Source organism: Chelonoidis abingdonii, chromosome 19 (assembly GCF_003597395.2).
Source record: "Chelonoidis abingdonii isolate Lonesome George chromosome 19, CheloAbing_2.0, whole genome shotgun sequence".
Lineage (NCBI taxonomy): Eukaryota > Metazoa > Chordata > Testudines > Testudinidae > Chelonoidis > Chelonoidis abingdonii.
This window is the reverse complement of record NC_133787.1, coordinates 40,557,122-40,580,810: the sequence shown is the minus strand read 5'-3', so window position 1 is coordinate 40,580,810 and position 23,689 is coordinate 40,557,122. Positions and strand designations below refer to the sequence as shown.

The following is a 23,689-nucleotide window of genomic DNA, read 5'->3' as shown; positions in this document are numbered from 1 at the left end:
TGTGGGATAGCTACCCACACTGCAACGCTCCAGAAATCGATGCTAGCCTTGGTACATGGACGCACACCACCGAATTAATGTGCTTAGTGTGGCCGCGTGCACTCGACTTTATACAATCTGTTTTACAAAACCGGTTTATGTAAAATTGGAATAATCCCGTAGTGTAGACATACCCTAGTGTGAAGAGGTTATTCAAGTAATTGGAAGTACTTAACTAGCAACAGACTTTGGGAAGACGCCAATCCACATCTGAGCTTTCCTGGGAACGTCCTAACTAACATGTGAACAATGGCGTTGGCCTGCAAAGAGCTGAATCATTCACAGACATGTGACTTTCCCAGGTGGCTACAGACTCCATCTTGTTACTGTGATTTTGCACAGGAGAACAAAGGGGTTTCTGCCCACAAGAGAAAGAATATAAAAGGCCCTGGAAACAACTCCTTTTTGTCTTCAGCTGGCCCAAAGATAGCCTCTCCACTTCAAAGAGATGCCTGAAAGAAACTGGAACAAAGGACAGTAATCACAGGGGTGTAAGTGATTGCTGGGCCCAGACTAGGAAGGAGTCTAGTCTATGAAAGAAGCTTACTGGAACATCTCTGAGGGGGAGATTTACCTGCATTTAGTTTCCTACTGTATTAGGCTTTTACTTGAATGTTTTTGTTTTATTTTGCTCGGTAACTTACTTTGTTCTGTCTATTATTACTTGGAACCACTTAAATCCTACTTTTTATATTTAATAAAATCACTTTTTGCTTATTAACCCAGAGCAAGTAATTAATTCCTGGGGGAGCAAACAGCTGTGCATCTCTATCAGCGTTATAGAGGGTGAACAATTTAAGAGTTTACCCTGTATAAGCTTTATACCGAGTAAAACAGATTTATTTGGGGGTCTGGATCCCACTGGGAACTGGGTGTCTGGGTGCTAGAGACAGGAGCACTTTCTAAGCCATTTTCAGTTAAGTCTGCAGCTTTTGGGGGACATGGTTCACACCTGGGTCTGTGTTTGCAGCAAGCTAGCGTGTCTGGCTCAACAAGACAGGATACTGAAGTCCCAAGCTGCCAGGGAAAATGGGCACAGAGGTAGTCTCAGTACATCAGGTGGCAGTCTCAAGGGGGTCTCTGTGATGCAACCTGTCACAGTTGTATCAAGGTCACACAGCCTGGACTGCTCACTGGCATCCACCAATTCTACACAGACAGACTTCAGCCAGTTACTAGTAGGCTTAACACCACTGCAGAGTTCTGGGAACACCATAAACTAAAGCAATTGTGCCCTCGCACTACATGGCTGCCCATCTGTAATATTTTCTCTGTCCATCACATTTTCAAACAAGCCCCTTCGTGCTCTCTCTCATTCTGCCTCTCACATTGTGGAGGAGCTCCCTGGAAACACTGCAAAGATACCTCACGATCCCCCTTCAAATCTCTCCTTAGCCGACGCATCTAAAAACACTTGACAATGGTTCGGCTTTTGGGTATGTGCTTGAAACGACACCTGTCATGCTGATCAGCACTGTCTCCTTGTACTTCCCTGACTCTGTCTCCATCTGTTTCTCTTGTCTTATACTTAGGACTGTCAGCTCTTTGGGGCAAGGACCAGCTCTTTGTTCTGTGGCTTGGTCTAGGCACTACGCTAATACAAATAATAAATAAAAGAATGCTACGTTCCTTGTTCTGGAATTCACACACTGTGCCATGCAGCAAAGATGTCTATACCCCTGGAGGGAACAGTATAGGGTTTTCTTTGCACTGGTCAGCAATGGGAGGCTGGCATCTCCCCCGCATTGCACTGAAAGGACCACGCCATTGAGGGAAAGCTAATTACTCTGGCTCTCTCTTGCTAAAGCCAGTGACAGCACTGGTCGGTGGGTGGATTAGTTACTGAATGAACAAGTATCGGAGGGGTAGCCGTGTTAGTCTGAATCTGTAAAAAGCAACAAAGAGTCCTGTGGCACCTAATAGACTAACAGAGGTATTGGAGCATAAGCTTTTGTGGGTGAATACCCACTTCGTCAGACTTGCTGCTTATGCTGCAGTACGTCTATTAGTTTACAAGTTGCCACAGGACTCTTTGTTGCTTTTTGAATGAACAAAGCAGCCTCCCCACCCCCTCGCAGAGCAGGGTGGATAATCCCTGACTAACCAGAGGAAATGTCTCCCCTGACGTAGCTTTGGCAGATTTAATGTGCCTGTGATGAAAACTCACTACAATAATGTAAATCCTTCAGGAAACCCCAGAGAGGGAAGGGAAGAGCTTTTTCCCCACTTGCCCCATCCGAAATGGGATTTGTTGATAAGCAGGGTGCAGCTACAGTGATTCAATGTGACACACACACCAGCATCAGGTTACACAGATTCTGTTCATTTTCCTAGTACTTTCAGCCAGCTAACAGATCTCAACTTGTCTCGAACTATCTGCTGCCAGGCGTCAGAAGCAAAAATGCTACTTTATAAGAAGGCTGAGACAACGAGCTAAAGCTGGTGCAAACAAGCACTCTTTGGGTGGGAAGTTTGTGTGTTACACGGTCTGAGGCAGTGGCAACTGTCACAACAGCCCACAACCAAGGCCTCAGCCCTGACCTCAGATAGATAAGTAGCCGAGTGCTGCATCTCCTGTAGGGTGCAGCACCACAGGGGATTTTTCAAGGCAAGCAATGAGATGCGCCTACTACCCAAGATGAGAATTCAGCCCGAACCATATAGCGCAAACAGTTTCTCCTCTGAGTTAGCTGAGTCTGTCCCATAATTGACATCAGCTGTGTCACAGCAGGAGGGGAAAGGAGAGAAGTCACCATTTAATTGGTCTATGCTGCATGTGGAGCAACAAGATTTCCAGCTCCACCGTCTCCAAGTCAAACAAGGGAGTGTGTAGTCGGCACAGATTGAATGGCATGGGGGCATCTCTAGAAATAAACCCAGATTTCCACAGTCACCAACTGACTGCGTTTCCTGACTGACCCTTCTGTCGGGGCTGGCCTGGCCTGTCAGCCAATTACTGAGGAACAATTAATCAGAGTTTCTCTGCTGTAGAAATCTGGTTGATTAGATTGTCACACACTCTGGGGCTTTTATGCCAGAAATGTACCGATCCCTCTTGCCAATCTGTCATTGTTACTGCCAGCACCACCGGGAAGGGGAGGGGATGGTTTAAATGGTTTATTTCTTTTTACAGTTTTGCATCACTGTCCTACTAGCTGTCAGTGATTTCTGGTACTCTCATCACCTAGTGAGTGGCCAGTTGTTGGCTGGACAGGGCCACCAGGAGGTGCCCAACAAGACTCTGCTGGAGCTCCATGATCAGCTGAGAGGATCACAACCCTGAGCCCTAGAGCCATGGTTACTGAAGCTGCAGCAGAGACACAATTTATTCATAAGCACTTAGAGCCGACAGAGTTACAGCCATAAATTCAGGGTATAATATCCTGCTGAAGGCAATGCTCAACTGATTGGACTTTTATTCTGTATTGAGCTTCCAGTTCCAGCCCAGATTGCTACAGTTTAACCTGCCATAAAAATCGTTTTCCATTGTCTTGAGGGCAAATGGGAAAGAATGATGTATCCTCTCACTCCTCTGGAGCCGTTGGGAGGTTGAGATAACCGGCTCACTGGCTGCCTCCGCACTGTGCACGTACTACCAGCATTCAACCACCTTCATGCTGAGGCAAGCTCTCGTCTTGATGGGACATGTGAGTGCAGTCAGTACAGCAGCACTAAAGCACTCACTGGATGGGCAGGCCGCACACATTTCTACAGTCCTTCCATAGTTCTGCTTTCCTGGTTTGCGCACATGCAGCACCGAAGTCCGTATTTCTCAGGGTCCCATGCACTTTGGGGAACATAAGGCCATTATTGTTCTTATCTGAGAGAGTTCAGATCCCTGGTCATCTGGAGAGGCACAGTCTGAGCAGGGGTAGCACAAACTTCCCAGCAGCTGTTCCCCAGACCTACTCTTACATCTCAAATCTGAACGGAAAGACCTCAGCTAGGGCAAGGAAGATTCAGTCTTCACAGCTCTTCAGCGCTTGGCTTCTCTGCCAAGGGTGACAATTAATGTCATTTGTAATGTGGGCACTTGTGCACTGAGACCAACCACCAGCTCCCAGTTGGTAACAACTGTTGCTCCCGACCAGCCAGCTCAGGGTGTTCCATTCAGCACTGCAGTGACAAACCCCATTAAGGCAGACAGACTATGCCAACTATTTCAAAGTTACAGGAGCCCAACGTGCACCCTGGCTGCACTGCTTGAAGGGATAGTTTGTGCCACCAGCCGTGGAGGAGTCCCATGGAGGCAACTGCAAGGCAGTTTTCACCCTGTTTAAGAAACAATGGCCCCAGTCCACACCATTTGCTTCAGATTAGCAACCACATGGGAGGAGTCAGACACCACTGTGGAGTCTAAATAGAGTTAATGGCCTTTTGCTAGGCCAAAGTACTACTCCTGAAGGGATCGTTAAGACACAGGAAATGCCCTTTGCCAGGGATGTTCCTGCTATAAAAATCAACACGGAAAGAATTCATGTGCATTTACTTTTGTTGTAAGAGGCTGGGCATGGTCTCAAGCAGCCCGTCCATTTCTATTGGATCAGTATCACGTGCATTAGCTTCGTTACATTAGATGCTTCAAATCAATATTAGGTAAAAGATGTCCAAAAATGTTACCGGCATTTTGATTTCATATTAAAATACAAAATTCTTCTAATGGTTAATTTTATTTCTTGTACAGACTGGCAAACTCCACTCAGCTACTGTCATCTGATGTGATCAGACCCATGCAAGTAGCCTTCCCTCTACTCCAGAGGAGACAGAAGGGCCGGTTGTGCTGTAGGATTGTCTCCCTGGAGGAGATGGAGAAGTTCCAATTCATGGCAAAGTTGAGAAAAAAAAATTGAGATAAAAGGGTGGGTTTGAAATGCTGGATAAACTCTTTAGAGTGTTGCAATATGCACAATTTAAAGACATATCGTTTAATTTAATTTGGTCTATAAATACTCAGGCTAGTCAGCACATGCCAAAGAGTCAACGTCCCAGGGACTGTAGCGGTAAAGGAGCGTAGTCTGGAAGAGACGGCTGAGAGCCTGGCGACATCACAGCTTGCCCTCCAACCCCCAAACTCAGTAGCCTCTGTGGTGCTCTCCTTGCAGTGACACATGATGGCTGAGGCACCCATGTGCCAGTCACAACAGAGCCCTATTCTGCCAAGGCTCAACAAGGGGCATCGCAAGGTCGATCTTCTACCCAGGACGAAGGGGTGTGATCTAATGCCAAGGAGCCGATCCCTCCCACATGGCAGTCCCCGACGGACAGCAGAGACAGTCACCTACGAATCCCAGCCAAACAACTGAAGTCAGAGTGGAGGCTGCAGGGAACGACTGACCAGTTTAAAACATTAGAGCATAATAGAGCTAATGAGGCAAAAGTCAAGACGAATGACCATACTGAGGGCTTGTGTACGCTACAAATGGTTGACAGGTTATGCTGGCAAAGCCCCCTAGTGCAGACGCAGCACACACCCACAGAGGGAGTTTTCTGTCAGCATAACATCACCTCCAATGTCAGACGGAAGCACTCTTCTGTCAGCAGAGTTGCGTCTCCTCTCTGGGGGTTCTGATGGCATAGCTGTCAGCTAGGAGGTGTGTTTTTTCACACAGCTGTGATGACAAAACGTTATAGTGTAGACTTGGTCTGAGAGTTCAGAAATGCCTGCCATCGGAGTCCAGGAATACTCAGCTCCGATTCCACTGCAAACTTTGGCTCTGTCTAGCTTTGGGATTTAACGTGATCTTATTTCCTGAGCATCCTTCATGGAATTTTCAAGCATGGACCACAGGCCCCACTCCCCTTTTCCTAGACAAAGCTCTCCATAACTGGCTTGTAAACTGCAAACCCCTGTCTCGTAAGAGGCTAGAGACAAGACCTTCCCCAGGGCCTTGGAGTATGTGCCAGAGACCACATCATCATACAGCCCCCTGTACGTATCATCCACAAAAGACCCTGCTCCCCAGCTATTTCTCCATTATTGGCCAAATACCTGATTCTGCCCCCATTCAACCTCCCAAAACTGGTCAGGCCTCTATATTAGAGATACTTGCTAGAGCCTCAGTCAAAAGACTAGTCTGAATGAAGGAAAAGCTCCAGCCTCCCCATCATGCCCTGTCAATACTCAAGAAAGGCTGGAAGAGTGAGTGCACGCTGTCACTGTGCAGCAAAATATATTGCTGCTGTGATCCAAGGAATTCATGTCATGTGGCTACTAGTGGGCTCTTGCAATCAGTAAGAGGAGGATAAACAAGAGACGAGAGGGCAGAGCCAAAGCTGGGGTGGGAACCTGCACTTTGGTATTCTTAGCATTGCTGAACACCAAGCATGACATTCAGATCTCCTGACTCTCCAGTCTGGTTTGGTAACTGCAAAGTTCAGGGGATAGTTTAATGAATGGTCTGTTTACACAGCCAGCTTTACATTTTGTCTTGGGATTTTATTTTTTTAAATTCAGCCTCTTGCTCCCTGTTCTCCCAGATCCAGAACAGGGCAAGGGTCACCAATCCAAACCAGCTCCCTTGCTTTGGGGAGAAGGAGGAGAGAACTGCAAATGTGTTTTTTTGTTTTGTTTTTTTAAAGGAGAAAAATTAGCAATGAGCAGGATAAAGCACTGACACACTGCAGTGTAATTATGTGATTATCTTTAAAGAAAGGGCCTTTTGCCTGTTGCAGCTCGTGTCTATAAGCCAAGAAAATTTTCCCACAGTTGGTGGTTTTGGAGAAGGTTTAGGATAGCAGTGTAAAGGAATCCAACCTGCAAGAGATGTAATTCTACCTCGGAAAATAAAAAGCCCTTCAAATCGCCATACGGCTGAGTGGGAAGGTGAGAGTTAAACACTCGAAATGCTGCAAACCCTCTGCAGAGACCACACAGCAAGGGGGAGTTTCTATCAGTGAAAAGTCAGTGAAGGACTGGTCTACACACCTCCCCAACCACTTTTCTACTCACTGAAGGGGACTGGCTGAAAGCAAGTCAGAATCATTCAAGAGTTGGGTCAACCACTCCCAGTGAGCAGACAGGAGTCCGGGGCTGTTTTGCGAAGTAGCTTGTGTTCTGTGCGGAATCTACAGAATCACTCCACATGGAACCTCATTTGTTCAAGGTTCCTGGGCATAAGGTTATAGCCCAGGATGCTACATTTTAACAATAAGGGGATGGTGAAAGCACAACACCCCATTCCAGGCAAATTGAGGAGATGGGGCTGTGACATTGCACTCTATATGATTTTATAAAAATATGCTAATAACTGGGATAGGCTTCATACAAAAGGGCTCTTGTAAGTATCATTACAAAGCTTATAATCTACTGAGTGTGATCATCCTGATTGTATAAAGGTAACACTCTTGTATCTGAAACTAGAAATATGAAATATAACTCTGAGGGCCTATTGTAATTTTGCAAAGTGTGGGCAATTAATGACTCCCATTAACCAGAGCAATTGACTGGATGGCTCTGTTTGCAGGCAGGCCTTCCTGCGAGTCAGGCTGGGAGGAATGAAGGCTTAAAGTCTGGCAGTGATATGTGATCATGTCACCTGAACTGGAATCCATCTTTAACCTGGTGTTTTTCCATTGAGAAGGACAGGGTGGGAACAAAGGATTCCCGCCATATGCAAAAGATATATATAAGTGGGCGGAACAAAGAAGGGGAGAGCCATCTTGAAGAATCCCCTAGCTACTACCTGAAACAAGAGCTATACCGGGGAAAGAATTGTGCCCAGGCCTGGAAGGTGTCCAGTCTGAGCATAAAACTTACTGAAGCATCTCTGAGGGTGAGATTATCTATATTCAGTTTGATTAGACATAAATTTGCATGTTCTATTTTTATTTTGCTTGGTGACTTACTTTGTTCTGTCTGTAACTACTTGGAACCACTTAAATCCTACCTTCTGTATTTAATAAAATCACTTTTTACTTATTAATTAATTCAGAGTATGAATTAATACCTGGGGGAGCAAACAACTGTGCATCTCTCTCTATCAGTGTTATAGAGGGTGAACAATTTATGAGTTTACATAAGCTTTATACAGGGTAAAAGGGATTTATTTGGGTTTAGACCCCATTGGGTATCTGAGTGCTAAAGACAAGCAAACTGCTGTGATCTGTTTTCAGGTAAACCTGCAGCTTTGGGGCAAGTAATTCAGATCCTGGGTCTTCGTTGGAGCAGATGGGAGTGTCTGGCTCAGCAAGACAGGGTGCTGGAGTCCTGAGCTGGCAGGGAAAACAGGAGCAGAAGTAGTCTTGGCACATGAGCTGGCAGCTCCCAAGGGGGGTTCTGTGATCTAACCCGTCACAGGGGGCAATGTGAATGCAAACCTCCAGTTAACCCTTCCCAGTTCTTTCCCCCCCCCCCCCCCAAAAGTGATGAACCTATGGCTCCCACCAAACCAGCATGCCACTTTTGAAAGGGAAAGGTCTAGAGAAGAACACCGGTCCAGGAGAGCAGAGGACTCAGCAGGCTCTCCAACCTCACTGCAGTCCATCATTCCCACAGTATTCTGCAGCAATCTGAAGAAGAGAAATTTTCCCTTCACCTGGGAGAGGTCTGAGCTACAACTTGAGTGCAGAGAACATTAGCCACAGAGGGTGAGTGGTAGTAGGACTGGCTCCCAGAACACAGCACTGCTGATCAGCATTTAAAGAAATTCCACACCTGTGAGAATGCATGTTCCCCAGCCACCTTGCCCACACCCAGGGAATCACCGGAACATCCCTGCTGCTGCTAACCCAGGCTCAGGCTCCGCAGTGGGAGCAATGCTGGGAGGCCCAACAGCATTTTAAACATGGATTGATGAGTATGGTGCTGAGCAGTTAGAGGCCATCGTGCTTACAATGGCAGCAGCATCTGGCAACTCTGGGCTCCCAATGTTAGCGTCCATGGAGCTGAAATGCCTTAGCAACCAGCAGTGCTGGCCAGGGCAGGATTTCTGCCTCAATCAGCGCATCCTAGCAGCAGCCCAAAGCAGATTTATTAATCACTTTCTGCACCAGGCGAACACAAGGTGCACAGATGGGGAAGCATCTGGGAGAGCTGATAATGTACAGCGGTAAGTGCAAGAAAAGGCTAGAAAGGAATCTAGTCAATGGATACAGCTGTCTCTGCAGTGAAGTACGAGAAATAGTGTCTGTTCTCTGGGGAGCCCTCACCACAGGCCTGGGCAGGGGAAGAGGGAAGCATTAGGAAGCAGGTATTATTTTCCCGTATCAGCCATGTTTGTCTCCCAAACATCCAGAGGCACCAGACTAGCACACACAAATAACTGCCGTCCCATAAGAGGATTTATTTTTGTAACAGCAAAACTTGAGGGCACACAGTCACCATCGTGCCCAGACAAGCCATGAAGCTTCAGTCCCAGGGGAGCCAGGAAGTGCTGGGCAACACCATTTCGTTTTATAACGCATTGTTAGCCATACGGGAAGCAGGTGGGCAACTCCTGAGCTACCATTTACAGGGAAGTGAAGCAGAGGGAGAGTTTATGGTGCAGTAAATATCACACCTGGATCAAAACATATAGGAAGCTTTGTTGGGCTTCCCAGTGTTTGCTAGGCCAGGGAAAGGGGGTAGAGCTCTGAGGAGCTGGACATTATTGCTGAAAAGACTCCGCTTCTCCTCGCAAGGTTGAGACTAGTTACATCACAAGCAGCTCCAAGGCTCCAGTATCCTGAGGTGGAAGAGCAGTACAGAAGTCAGAGCTGGGTTTATGAGGCAATTGTCTCAGAGAAACTACAGGGATCACTACTTCTCCAAGGAGCAGGAGGAGATACTAAGCTCCAAGACACCCTGCTTTGGGACAGGTGCTAGTTACAATGGCATCAGCTGCAGGCCCTGCACAGCCAAAGCCTGAAATCCCAGAGAGGGAAATTGTTTAGACCCACCAGTCAATGGGGCTCACTGATCACTCTGCACACTACATTCAAGGGCATCTCTCTTTCCCAGAAGGATCGGGTTTTGGAGGCTCAGCTAGTTAGCAGGCCTGGGGCTCCAGGTTAGCTTTTGGGTGAAGATAAGCTGTGTGGAGGCAGCACCTTGAGCCCTGGACTCCTTTCACTGTTCTAGCCTCTCTCCTCAGGGAGAGCTGCATCCAGCCCTCCTGATTCACACAGGGGAAGCCAAAGCATAAGCACCTTCAGGGCAGGAGGGGGGGAATCCTGGCTCCTTTTCCTTTTGGTTTGTTTAGCTCAGCCTGTGAACAGGCAGGACACATTTTTAGGTATCACTTGTTACAGCAGCTGCTGGAGGAGCCTTGTCCAGCTCTATTTTATCCCTCCGCCCTGTGTCCCAGCATCCCACAAACCCCCTCTACAGTGAGGCTCTGGAAGCAACAGAGGACAAAAGCCACCAGTATCCCAGGATTAGCAGTGTCTGGATCTTCCTGGACTGTGACTCATGTTGCCAAACTCTTTCATCAACTTGAGGTGCAAGACAAGCAGCTGTTTAATGCGACAGCACCTCTGTTTCAAATCTTCCCTTCCCTTCCCTTCCATGGGGAAGCACTGGAGCTTGGAAGAGTCTAATCAACCAACTGCAGCTCACGAGTTACTAGCCCAGCTGATAACTTTTCCCTCTGATTTTGCCTGGGGTATCATACTAGTAGATACATGAAGAACCATAGAAATGTTGGGCTGGAAGGGACCTGGCGAGGTCATCTAATCCAGCCCCCAACACTGAGGCAGGACCAAGCTAAACACTTGTCCGAGATGATCTAGGTTGTCTAAACTGTTTTTGAAAACCTCTAGTGATGGGGATTCTCCAACCTTCTTTGGAAGCCTATCCCAGAGCTCAACTACATGTAAGTTTTTCCTGAACTACAACCTAGAGTAGAAATCCCAGTTCTTTGTAAAACATGACATGGGTTAACATTTCTACCAGCAGCTATTTAATTTAAAGCGACACGCAATCTATTTCATAAAGGGAAGGAGACGGAGCCCAATCTATTGAGTGTTTCCTTAAAAGTGATCTTGTTAGTTCTCTGTCTCCATGACATGCTGAGAGCGGATTACACCAGGGCTCTGTGCTGACATCTTACCCGGGGGACTATCCTTCTCCCTGTGCAATACCTGCCACTACAGTCACAATAAGCAGAGGTGCTTAAGCTGAAATTCCATTGGTTTGTGGGTGGCGGACAGGGCGTTCTTTACAAATGCTTCTGAATACTGGACTTGCTTCCTCCCTTGTTCTGCAGGGCTGCAATTCATTCGCCTTCTGGACACACTGCCAGGCTCATTCCCCCATAGATATTTGGGAAGGAGTGGGTTGGTGTGCCTGCTGGAGCTGAGAGTTGCATCTGTGCAGTGCAATTCTAATGCTTGAGCATTCATTTGGGCATGGCAGGTAGTTATAACTATTCTAATGTGCCACAAGACTGGGTTTAGGCGGTGCGCACTGACATTGGCAGAAGCGGGAGGTGCTCAGAGCACCTGAAAATCAAATCACAAATTAGTAGCTTTAAGTCAGGGCGGCCAAAGTGCAGCCACCACACCAAACAGACGTTCCATCTTGATCCAAGCAGCCTGGCCACAAACAGTAAAAGAGGATGCTGCCTGCTGTCTCCTTCATTTTATGTCGGATAGATGCTGCCCTCAAATTCCCAGTGTGATCTCAGCTGGGCAAAGTCTGGGCACATCTGGTTTAAGTGACCAGTACTAACCCATCAAAAAAAATCAATAAACTAAATACTTGCAGTGAAAACTTCAACAACTTCAAAGTTTTCCACTATTTTCACTGGAACATGGACACACAGAGGCTCCAATAAAGCCCAGGGCCATACACAAGAGTAATGGTACAAGTTGCTCTGATGCAGTATTTGGTACACCCCCTCCAAAGGACAAACTGCTGTAGACTCACCCAGTGCCCGGGTTACCCGCATCAGCACCTCTCCCACTTTCATCCTGGTCTCTGCAGTCTGGGGTCCTCTGGTGTCTGGTGAAGCGCAGCCATACTGGGCCAGCAGGCAGGGTAGGATTTGCTCAGGGTACACGTCTGACAGAAGGGCAACACCTGATGTTCAAAACAAAAAGGGGCACATGATTCAATCTAAAATATAAGGCAGCAGATAGACCCAGGATGTCTAACCATGGAGCACCAACCCACAGTGAACTTAAAGACAAAAGTCAATCTCAGGGTCTCTTCTGGGTTTACTACCTCTTTGCTCAGTGAGCTTCTCTGCCTCAGAGGGCTCTGGCTGTCAGGTCAGTTCCTCCCTGGGGCAACAGGGTCCCATTCAACTCTAGCCCAAAACTACCCAATAAAATGCTAAGAGTATCCAGCCCCAAGGGCTAATCACTTGTGGATCTGTGAATACGGGTGGAGTGGGAAAACTGGTCATGGAGCTGCAAAATGCACCCCTCTCCTCCCCATCTCAGCTCCATTAGTGACTGAGTAGAGCTGTAAAATAACATGGTTCCCACTGGTGCATACCCACCTCCCATGAATTGCTGCGGGGTAAATGTTAGTGGTACAGGTTACTGCTCCAGCCCTGTGTGTGGCAGATATAGCTGGCATCCAGGCCACAGCTGCAGGGCAGCAGCAGATGCACTGGGGCACAGAACGAGAAGGGAGAGATCTTGCAGATGGAGGTTTTTACAGTGATTAGAAGTGGCAGGTTTATTTGCACAAGGCAGTGTCAGTTGACAGTTTGAGGGATTTTAATAGTCTTTGTTCACTTTGGCATCTCTAGCACATGTCAACATGCTTGTCAAACAGCTTCCGTCTCCTCACATTTCCAAGTCTGAGGATCACAGTATCTTGCTGTCTGTATCAAGCTCAGAACCTGAAAGGTAGTTATGCTCTCGCAGGTTCTGTGCCAGCCCATCACTCCCACTGTCACCCAAGAAAAATGGCACTGACTGTGCCCTTGAAGTGCAGGGCCAGCTAATCAAGCTACGGAGCACTCACTCCTCCCCAGACCTGTCTGCAGAGAGCAGGCAGAGGTGACCAGAGCTCAGCCAGACTGACAGGAGATGTTAAACATCCAAAAATTAGTTACAAAATTGAAGGGCAGGAGAAGGGTCGAAATATCACTGGAAGCTGCCTGAGCTGGCAAACAGCAGCACTTAATAGTGCTCGCCTGAGCTCCGGAGACAATTCATCCTGTAGCCTAAGACAGACTCTCTTTGACCTGCCTTGCAATGGGGATTGTGAGAGAACACCAGGGAGTGTATGACCAGGAAGAACTGTCTGACCCAACATAGTGGTCTCCTTTTCCCCCTCGCTGGTCCCTCCTCAGACCCTCCCTCAAACACTGTGCTTGGGGACTGACAGCATGCGTCCTACCCTGGCCTCAGTACTCCAATCTCTGGTAAGCCAAAGTCCCGAGGCAGGTCCCCAAAATCACAAGACTGGCTTAAAACTCTGGGCCCACATCCCTATCTCCTCGCACAACTCTGAACCCTCAAAAGAGATTTCTACCCCATCCACAGCAACAAGGTTCCTCTAAACACAGCCCCTTCGTACTAGATCTCTCTCACGTTCAGCTCACACGGTCTGCCTGCTATGAACCGTTCATTCTCTGGTTCAATATAACTTCCAGCAACCTACTCCTGTACACTAAGGCTTGTCTACACAGTGGGGTAATAGGCTCTACAGGGGCGGAGTGGGGTTGATTTCTAATGCACAACACTTTAGTGCACTGTAACTAGTCTGTGTAGACCCTGCTGGTGTGCTTTAATGGCGTGCTGTTTGCGTAGAATGCATTGTCCCACAAGCCCTAAGTAATTCAATGAACTGCTCCTTACATGAGCCCATGGCTGTGGTCATCTGGGATTGCCAGTCTGTTAATAAATAGCTTTTGCAGGGGCTGGAAGCTAACTGTGTGACAAGGTCTCTCTTGAAGACCAGAAGGGGCTCGTGTCACGTGAGTAACTCATCTTGTACTGCTCCAGGTTGAACATCACAGCGGATGAGAGGAGATAGCTCACAAAATCAGTTTCTAACAGGCTGTGCATTGTGTGTATCTCAACTCTGGAGCTGCTATCTCACCTTTTTAGTAGAGTATGTCCCACTCCCCTCAGTAGCCTCCAGATTACATGGAACCCATGTTAACAACCTAAAGATTCCTGGAGAAATGCATTCTGGCAGAAAACTGGAAGTTTTGAGAGTTGGCGGGGTTTAGATATGAAATGAATGTACGTCTGTGCCGCACACAGGGAGTGCTGGAGGTACTGGAGCAGGGGAGCGGGAGGGGAAGGGACACAGTAAATGAATAGTCTTCTGGAATCCTGGTTCAAATTTGGTGCTGGGCACAAGTGCAGTGTGCCTGAATCTCCGTGCAGACCCTGATGGAACTGCAGGTAAAGAATGGGATACTAGGGCCCAGCTGTGCATGGGGAGAAGTCAGGGCTGGGATCGCGCTGGGTGCTGCCAACTAGGATGGAGACGCACTGGCACCACTGTGTGGGAGAGGCCCAGACTAGAAGAGCAGAGGGTACTAGAGGGCAGGAATGAGCGGCATCAGAGCTATGGCCTTTATTTGAATGAGTAAAGAGCATCATACGGAGTATAAAACTGACATGAAAGTTCTGCTGATATAACTGACGTGACTCCTTTTAGCCACACCCTAATTAGGTAGGAAAGAAGAGACCCAGTGCCCTGTAAACAGAAAAAAATGAGGCAGCTGGAGCCAAAGCCTCATCTCAAAGGCCAGGAAGTACATGCATTCCTCCTTCTTAGATCTATAACCACCTCCTTCACACAACTTCCCTCCTGCCATATATGCAGATAAATCGCAGCACTGGCAAAGCGAATGGAAAACTGTTTCCACTTGCTCTGCAGAGAGAAAAACTAACAGCAAGTTTGCCCACGCAAAAAGCTACACCCAACATTGCAGAGCCCTCCTACCTGCAGCCAGAACAGATTTCTCTAGGATTCATGCCTGGGTCTGAGTTTAGCCTTGAGGAGCCCTTGAATTCCAGGCCCCTGATCATTCTCATTGTGTCTATCTCAGTCCTGTCTACTTCTGGAAGCCCCTTTCTGAGATGGGGTGGCCAGTGCTGCACACGGTGTCCAGGTGAGGCTCGTCTCTCACCAACAAAAGTTGGTCAAATAAAAAATCTGACCCCACCCACCTTGTCTCCCTGACCCTTCTCTGTATCATTCACCATCCCATTTCCTATGCTTCCTGACATTGTTTGATCCTGGCTGCTGAGTTGTAGTTTGCTGTGATGCCTACAAAAACCTGACAGCCGTTTGACTGCTGGTGTGCTGAGACCAGAGCCCATCATGCTGACCAGCAGTATCTCCTCATCTCCTTGTCCTCCACCATTGGGCTGTTTTCTGCTGACTCTTGTCTTACACTGAGGTAGTCAGCTCTTTGGAGCAGGGATTGTCTCTGTTCTGTTACTGTACAGAGCGTGCAATCCGAGCTGTGTATCTATACAATGTCAAGAGTGGGCAGCATCCAAACCCTTTCACTTCCGCTAGCCTCTCAACCAGTCTTGGAGCATGAGCTTGGTAGATCAGTCTGCTTTATAGGCTCTCTCTTCCAGGTCATAAGACCATGAGCTGCCAATGTCTAGAATATTAAAGACAACAGCAATGTAACCAGAACTCAGTCAGTACAGAGAGCTGGACTCACAAAAGACTTTTGAAAGTGAGATAGGAACTTCCAGAATGAAACTGTCAGGGTGGCACTGGCCCTTCAAGAGGAAAGAGGCTAGTGCATTTGTGAATCATCAGCTTACCCAACTAAGGTTAAAAGAGGGTGCCTGAGTCTTGGAGTCGAGAGAGGCCTGGTGAGAGGGTGACCTTAGAGCAGAGACGGTGTCAGCAGGACAAGGGCAGGTGAGAGCTCCCAGGGAGTGAGACACTGACAAGTGAGAGCTGCCAAAGCATCGAGACTGAATGCAATTCCTGGGGGGAAGGCTGAGCAGCAAGGAGTAGGAGAGCAGCAAGAGGGAGGGGTTTGCCAGTTGACCTCCCCAAGCCAGAGAACCAGGACCAGAGGGCTGAAGGCCAAGAAGGGGCTTCTCTAGCATAGGGACCTCAGTGGGTAGCTTGAGCCAGAGGGCTGGGAGCCCAGAGGACTGAGGGTTACTCCTCTGGTGAGGATGAACTTCCAACAGAGAGGCTGAGGGGGAGCGGGTGTCCTGCTGGGAAGAGTGGGGCTGCGCTCCAGCTGGAAGGGCTGTGGGGGGTGTCCTGTAAAAGGACAGGCAGAATGATGAAGAGCCTAGGTGTGGTGGATGTGTGGCATGATGTTACAGGATTTTAAGAACTATGTTGTAAGGCCCCATGGGTCTAGAACCCAGGCCTGCACCAGGAAGCTGACATCTCCAGGTGCTACGCAGCACCAGCTGTAGCCCACCTGTGCTCTACTTCCCGTGACCCGCTGTGGACACAGACATGCGAAAGTTTTGCTTCAGGAGCTTGACAGACAGCAGCCTCATGGCTCCTGATTAGCTCCCTGCCCTATATAAACCCAAGGGGCATTCCAGGAAGCGTCCAGGCAACAGCGTGGATCTCCTGTAGCTGCCATGTCTGTTCCTGCTCGTTGCTCCTGAATCCCTGGCTTTGACCTCGGCTTGGTCTGGAGTTCACCTGCAGACTTGGATTCTGACCCTCGGTATCGACTCTGGCCTGGAATCCAACTACAAAGTCCTCTGCTTCTCCCAGCCTCAGGTTTGCCCCTGCTCCGACCCCAGCCCTGACTACCCTTGTTGGGATCAGACAGATGTGGCACCAGTGTGTTCTGGTTAAATTTCACTATGTTTCTGTAATAAACCAGTACCAAGAAGGGGTCTTATGAGACAAGAAAGCTTGCACAGAGTTACTAGGACCTTCAAAGGCGGGGAAACTGAGGCATGCACCCCAGTTCTATTGTTGGGGGGTGGCTCCGTGTGGAGCCGTCCTATAACAAACATACTGAGAACCAACCAGCAGACAACTGGGATGGTAGGAAAGGATGAGTCCGTGAGGGGTGTAAGTGCTCTCTCTCAGGACTGAGCCACAGAATGAAAACATTGGAGACTCTCAGAGAGGCTGAGAAATAGGGAATCTGAACATGCCTGGCCATTTTGCCTGAATGACACTGAAGAGAAGCATGGCCTTATGATTAAAGCACAGTACAGGAGACAGGAGACCTGCTTGTGTTCCGTACTGCCATGCCCTGTCCAGGATTTGCAGTTCTGGCACTGAGCTCAAACAACTGCCAACTTATTTTGGCCTTGACTGTCAATGTAATAAAAGGCAGCAACTAGTAAGTGAAAATTATATAGTGGCACAAAGCTTCCTGGCTCTGACAAGCACATCAGCAGTGGTGAGGGCTGACATGCAAGATCTAATTCTCTCCCATCCTCAGAGTAGCAGCCCCACCTGTAGGTCCCAAATCTTAAGCATCAATGAACTAACACCTCTGTCAATTACTGGCCATCAGCCTATACATCGATACAGTGGCATAGTGCCAGACCCCTCTCCCTTCCTGTATCATGCTCTGGGGTGAGCTCTGATTTCAGCTCTCAGCACGGCTACCCAGCTTGTAAGTTCCAACATCAAAAAACACTTGCAAAAAGCCCTACCGCGGAAGCAGCATGTGTTGCCCAGAGAAAAAGGGAACCTGCCTAAAGTATCCATTAGCTGCTCTCAACCTCTACCCTACATCCCCAAGGCCATTTACAGGGCAAGACTAACAATGCTTTCTAATCTTAGCTAACATGTTACTTCTGTGTACAGTTAGTGACTCAACACCACAAGAAACTGTGTCAGGGTTAATCGTAACTATAATCGGCGGCTAAACATGTGAGGAGCTGCCCACAGTACACGAATCATTCAGAGGCTATCTAAGCGTGCGTGCCTATTTCACCTGCAGGGCAAGAATAACCTCATCACACTCAAGACTGTACAGGCAGAGAGGAAAGTGTACTGATAAGCTAATCTTCCAGCTGTTTCGGAAGGGGTTGCTCTTCCAGTCATCAATTACGAGAAGCAAATATGGTATTTCTTCTCTTGCTCCTACTCCAATCAGCAAGAGAAGTGGGGACAGAGACTGGGGTTTGAGAATTTTTAAGGAGCTAGTCTTAACCACCTCAGACTGCCTCCATCTCAGATTTCTGCTACACTGAAGAGGAGGTCCAGAGACAGAGGTAACTAATTGTACAACCCGCAGGGGTTTTCTTCCTCCATACTTATGCATCTCCTAAGCCATACATTGTTTACCCCCCTAAGAATCTAATTGTTCATGTCACTAAGACTTTCCTTCCACAGGAACAATGCTACCTTATGCACCCAACCCAGCAATACACAAGAAAGATCTGTCTATTGAGGAGAGAGAACTGGGTCAGAGGTGGAAACAATGCCTATATATGAGACCGACTAGAATGCATGGCCTGGTTCCCCATCTGGCTCAACAGTACTAGAGTTTTGTGTTTAAGATTTGGAAGGATTAGATGCCGAAGGATAGACTTCTATGGTCTCATTCAAGCTTCTATTGCAGGCAGGTGACAACTCTGTCATACGTCAGCCTTGTCTACACTAGAAAAGTATAGATATACTGGTAGAGCTACCTCAGCAAACCCTCCTAGTGGGGGGACAGTTTATTCTGCCAAGAATGCTTTTGTTAGTTGTGATGAAGTGGGGATTTTCTGTAATATTTTTATGGACCCTATGTGTGTCTCAGTGTCCCTCTGTACTTAACATTGCTACCAAGTAGGTGAAAAAGGGGTAAGTCTGCTGTTGGGGCAGCACAGAAGGCATGAGGTGTGTGCACCATCCTCTGCCTGGGTGGAATGAATGGGCATTAAAGACCTGGTTGAAACCAACCCAAATCAACAGAGGATCTACAGAGACAATGAGAATCCCCCCAATGGCTGAGCAATCAACGCTTAACGGGGGGAAGGGCTCAGAGCTGGAATATGTGAACTCAGCATAGCTCTGCCTGAAAACGAAGGACAGAGGTACAGGCAGGGATAAAGAGTTTGCTTCTGGAAGAGGCTGGACTGCTCTCCCCTGGGACTGATAAAGGGTCAGAGAGACCCAGAAATGGGGTCCACAGCAGCTTGGATGGTGGATGGCACTAGCTTGGCCAGACAGATACTGTCTTCATCTTTATTACTCTGTGCTAACCTAAGGACTTCCAGTGCTGCACTCCAGTTGACTAATAAACCCTAGTCTGTTTGGAACTGCAAATATCTGCTGAGGGCCATTTACACTCTTCAGGGACTCTAACCAGGTGTCTGTTAGCTGAACGCACTGGACAGAGCTCATAGTATGAAGCGGGAGTGCTGAAACCTAGAGGCTCAAGTGTAGGAGCTGGTGAGACCGTATGGCCAACCCTGAAGGGGTTCCTCCGATAGCTGGGATGTAGCACAGGTCTTGTGGAGCCATGACACAGGCTACAGTTTAAACCAATTCCCCAAACAGACTAAGCGATACTGGCAAAACTTCAGTATAGACCAAGCCTGAGAAATAACAAATTTTGATACCAGCCACGGTCAGCTGATTTGGTGACTACAGGAGACAGTGTGTGCATGTAACCATCTTCAAGTGGTGCTAGTGATGGGGTGTCAAACTCATTCTGTGGCGAGAGCTGAATCCCATTTTCAATTCTGATCCATGGACCAAAGTTTCAGTCTTGCACAAACACACTACTGTCGATCCACAGTGGCACCCCAACAATGTCACAGAGACCCAGGGGAGAATCTGGTCTTTATGTGGCAATGAAACTTTGAGTTATTGTCATGACATGTTTTGTTTGGAACCCAACTGTCTGATTCAGCAGCACCCCATAGGGAAATCTGCTCCCCCATAGGATCACTATTGTTTCTTCACTTTGTTTCCCTTCCTTGTCTCTCTCTTAACTGTGTCTGTTTTTTTCTGCACATCCTTCTCTGCAGAAACTCCCTGTGGCCACCTTCTTCCCCGTTCCATGCACTACAGAAGGGGTAGGCAACCCTATGGCACGGGTGCCGAAGACGGCACGCTAGCTGATTTTCAGTGGCACTTACACTGCCCGGGTCCTGGCCAGTGGTCCAGGGGACTCTGCATTTTAATTTAATTTTAAATGAAGCTTCTTAAACATTTAAAAACCTTAGTTACTTTACAGACAGCAATAGTTTAGTTCTATATTATAGACTTACAGAAAGAGATCTTTTACAAACGTTAAAATGTCTGACTGGCACACGAAACCTTAAATTAGAGTGAACAAATTAAGACTCGGCACAGCACTTCTGAAAGGTTGCCAACCCCTGCACTATAGTGATCACTAATTGAATAGTTAATGGTTACATTAAAGTGTCATCAGTGGGCTACAGGATTAACACACAGAGGAGATTAATCGGGCTTTGGGGAGTTCAGACCTCTCAGAGCCACTGATTCAGGCTGTCTGCAGAGTCAAGCAATCACGACTACACTGGTTACACTTAGGCCACATTTTGGAAGGGTTTTTTTCAACCCTGCAAGCCAGAAACTTCTTATAATTTTTTTAATAACGATGAAAGCTTGTTTTGTGAATGTGAATGTGTCATTTGGGCCTCATGTCTGACATTGTTCTAGTCACACCTACAAGGCTGGAGATCAGTTAGTGGCAATAGATGACTAGATCATTCCCAATGGTTATGCTACCTAGCGTCCCTCAAGCATCCATCCCCCATCTATCAGTGGTTTTATTGAGATAGTGCCCCCATTACTAAGTGGTGAATATTAAAATAACCTGCCCAGGTACCCCAGTACCAGGTTTCACTAGATGCTCTCTCTTCCTGTGTCTCTCCTCTTATTGCAGGGACTCGGTCTAAGATAGGAAGCAAGATCAGGACTCTTGGCACCCTTTTCAGCAGCCATTTCCATGGAACAGGATGCACGGGCAAGCTAGTAACCCCTCCTCACACGCACAGGTTTCTTAGGCAGAGATTTTATTTTCCCCAAGATGACCTCCCCAGCAGCAAATATATCTGGGGAGCCATACAGCTTGATTACAGTAATTCCCTCAGCGGAACGGCTCCAGCTCTTGCAGCTGCTTTAGAATGCAGCCGCACAGTTCCTTGCTGGATTCAGCAACTAATCCTATTCCTGCCATGAAGCCCCCTTTAAAAAGTGCACAGCAACACTACCCAAGAGTTTGGAGTGAAGATCGGAAACCACAGGGGGATTGTTTAGATATTTAGTATGCAATAGGGTTGGAGTCCGGATACGACAGCTTTTCTTTGGAAGGAGCTCTTTATTTGTTCATTGTCTGTAAAGCATGTTGGTACAGCTTTATGACAGATCACTCTGCAATTCTTTACAAGCAGCTAAACAAATGTCTGTGTTACTCGAGAAATGACAGATTTCCCCTTTCAGGAGAGCCTAGGTATTTTCACCATGTGGCGGGGCAGCTTATGCTTTCATAGTTGGAGAACCAAGCAGCTCAGGAGAGTTTCTGGTGTCAGACTCCCAGTTTCAAATGTGCATGCTGAGCACCATGGACCAAGAGGCACTTCAGCCTGGTCTACACTACAAAGCTATGTTGCCCTAACATCCAGAGCTATGTTTGTCTCTCACTGAGGTAGCCTCCCTGTTGCGTGGAAACAGTAACACCATTTCCCCACACGACATAAGACCAAGGACAGCCTACTTCTGCCATCACTGCTAGCGTAGACACTGAACTACCTGTCAGCTCCAACAGTCCACCAGCAGTTGTCCCACAATGCCACTCTCCCTGGGTCAGCGGTTGCTCCAGTCACAACTTTGGACTCCCCTGCCCACGGGTCACAGGTATCAGAAGCTTGCCCCTATCTTTCCCCTTAAAATAACCTGTGTATTTCAGGAATGCCTTTCCCTGGTGGCCCAGTCTGGGGAGCACACTTATTAGCCAACCTCTGCAAGAATCTAAGAGTGACCTGTGCTCTACTAAGAGCTGAATGCACTGACTAGCACTGAGGTCACTGCCCTTTATTCTGATGGAGAAGCCTTGTACCATGCCTGTGACAGCAATGAATTGTTTGCCCACTCAGCTGAAGGAAAGGTGTATTTACCACCGTGAACTCTAACACAGCCACCAACACACTTCCGTGGACTGTCTAGATTAGCATTTACACAAGTTAACTGGTAATCAATTGCCTTGAGTTACAACATGATCAAAGCTCTAGTCTAGACAAAGCCAAATAGATGCTAGCTCCAGGAGGCCTGCAGTCCCAGGAGAAAATCCATATGGATCCAAACTGCTGACTGGGAGGCATAAAGCTTGGCTTTCATAGCCACTGGCTCTCTGGTTTCCAGGGAATTCTCTCCTGTCTCGGCTCTGACTTTCTTGGGAATGTGCAGTGTTTAAGGATGAGACACTCACTAAATCTGAGCACATCCTCAGCAAAGGAATATAATCAATGGCTTACTTGGCAAATAAACAAGCACACACCTGTCAGCTGATGTATGCCAGCAGTTCACAGATAGGAGCATGGGTGGAACACAAAGGACTCAGACATATCACAAAACAAATGCTAGTTAGACCATAGTGGGAAAGATGCCCTACAGCACCTACACCTCCATGTGCATTAGTCACACACAAGTGGGTGGCAGGAAGCATGAGCTACTAGTTGTTCTATTAGACCAAAAACTTCTGCCCCACTTCCAGACAATTGCACTACCCCCACTTCAACCAGGAGCTGGTGCTGGAAATAGCTCCAAGGCAGAACCTGGAGCCATGCAAAATGTTTGTTTTTCCTTTTGTTCTAAAAGAAAATCTTTCCCAGTAAGACCTATTCCTGGAACCGCCGGGCAAAGACCGTTGTGCTCTTCTGGCTTAAATGTGTTGTAATTCATTCACCACTCGTTCATTTGCCTTTGAAGTCGTGGTGATTCGATCTCCAACTTAAGTTCAGTGAAGCAGCTTTCTGGGCAAAGTATTGATGGCAGCCAGAGAAAGCTTCTCACCCCAAGCCACAGAGGACACGAAGATAGACCCAGCTGTGAAGAACTCAGCAAGAACTGGGTACCTCTCCACCTTTCAGATTACAATGGCCTCAAACACTCGCAGAAATTGCCCAGAGAGACTTCTACAGATTGGCCTAAAGATAGCAGGGTGCTGGGGGGAAACAAGGCCCTCCCTGACATTACAATAGGGGTCTTATATTGATTTGTACGGAGAAGAGTGGAGAGATGCATATGACACAAACAGGGTTTGCTTCTTTCCTTACTATGCTGCAGACAAGTGACCAGTGCCTGTGAGTTTCTGCAGCTAGAGAGGGAGAAAGAGAAGCTAACCCCACACTGTTGGCAGGTGATCCAGAGACTGGGGTATTTACTGCTGCTGGCAAGGAGGAGACAACAGATGGGGCAGAGAAGTTTCCTACCTAGGCCAGGCTAAACACAATTCTCCTCACAGGTGTCTTACATACCACAATAGTATAGTTCTGCCAAGTGCAGTTCACACATTAACCCTCAAGGAGCCCAGGACATAGGAAATATCCCTGTTTTGAGAAAGAGAAACAGGCACAGAGGTGAAGGTCCCCGAACGGTAGAGTGGCATAGCTGGGACTGGAAAACACGGTTACTCACCTTTGTAACTGTTGTTCTTCGAGATGTGTTGCTCATATCCATTCCAGTAGGTGTACGCGCCGCGCGTGCACGTTCGTCGGAGAACTTTTACCCTAGCAACTCCAGCGGGCCGGCAGGCCGCCCCCTAGAGTGGCGCCGCCATGGCGGGTGATATATACCCCTGCCGGCCCGCCCGCTCCTCAGTTCCTTCTT

General features: G+C 47.8%; 1 protein-coding gene across 7 annotated transcripts in view; it reads right to left on the bottom strand.

Annotated features, from left to right (window-relative positions):
- Positions 1–23,689, bottom strand: part of TANGO6 (transport and golgi organization 6 homolog) — a 95,273-nt gene that overhangs the window by 19,778 nt on the left and 51,806 nt on the right. For 6 of the 7 annotated variants that reach the window (XR_012657281.1, XM_032771370.2, XM_032771369.2 and 3 more), the window contains one exon: positions 11,885–12,037. Coding sequence is in view for 6 of the 7 variants with exons in the window: in XM_032771370.2 (XP_032627261.1) it covers positions 11,885–12,037 (153 nt within the window). In the remaining variant the exon portion in view is untranslated. Of the gene's footprint in view, positions 1–9,936; positions 10,224–11,884; positions 12,038–23,689 lie in introns of those variants that run through there. The other variant, XM_075073759.1, reaches the window with a different exon arrangement.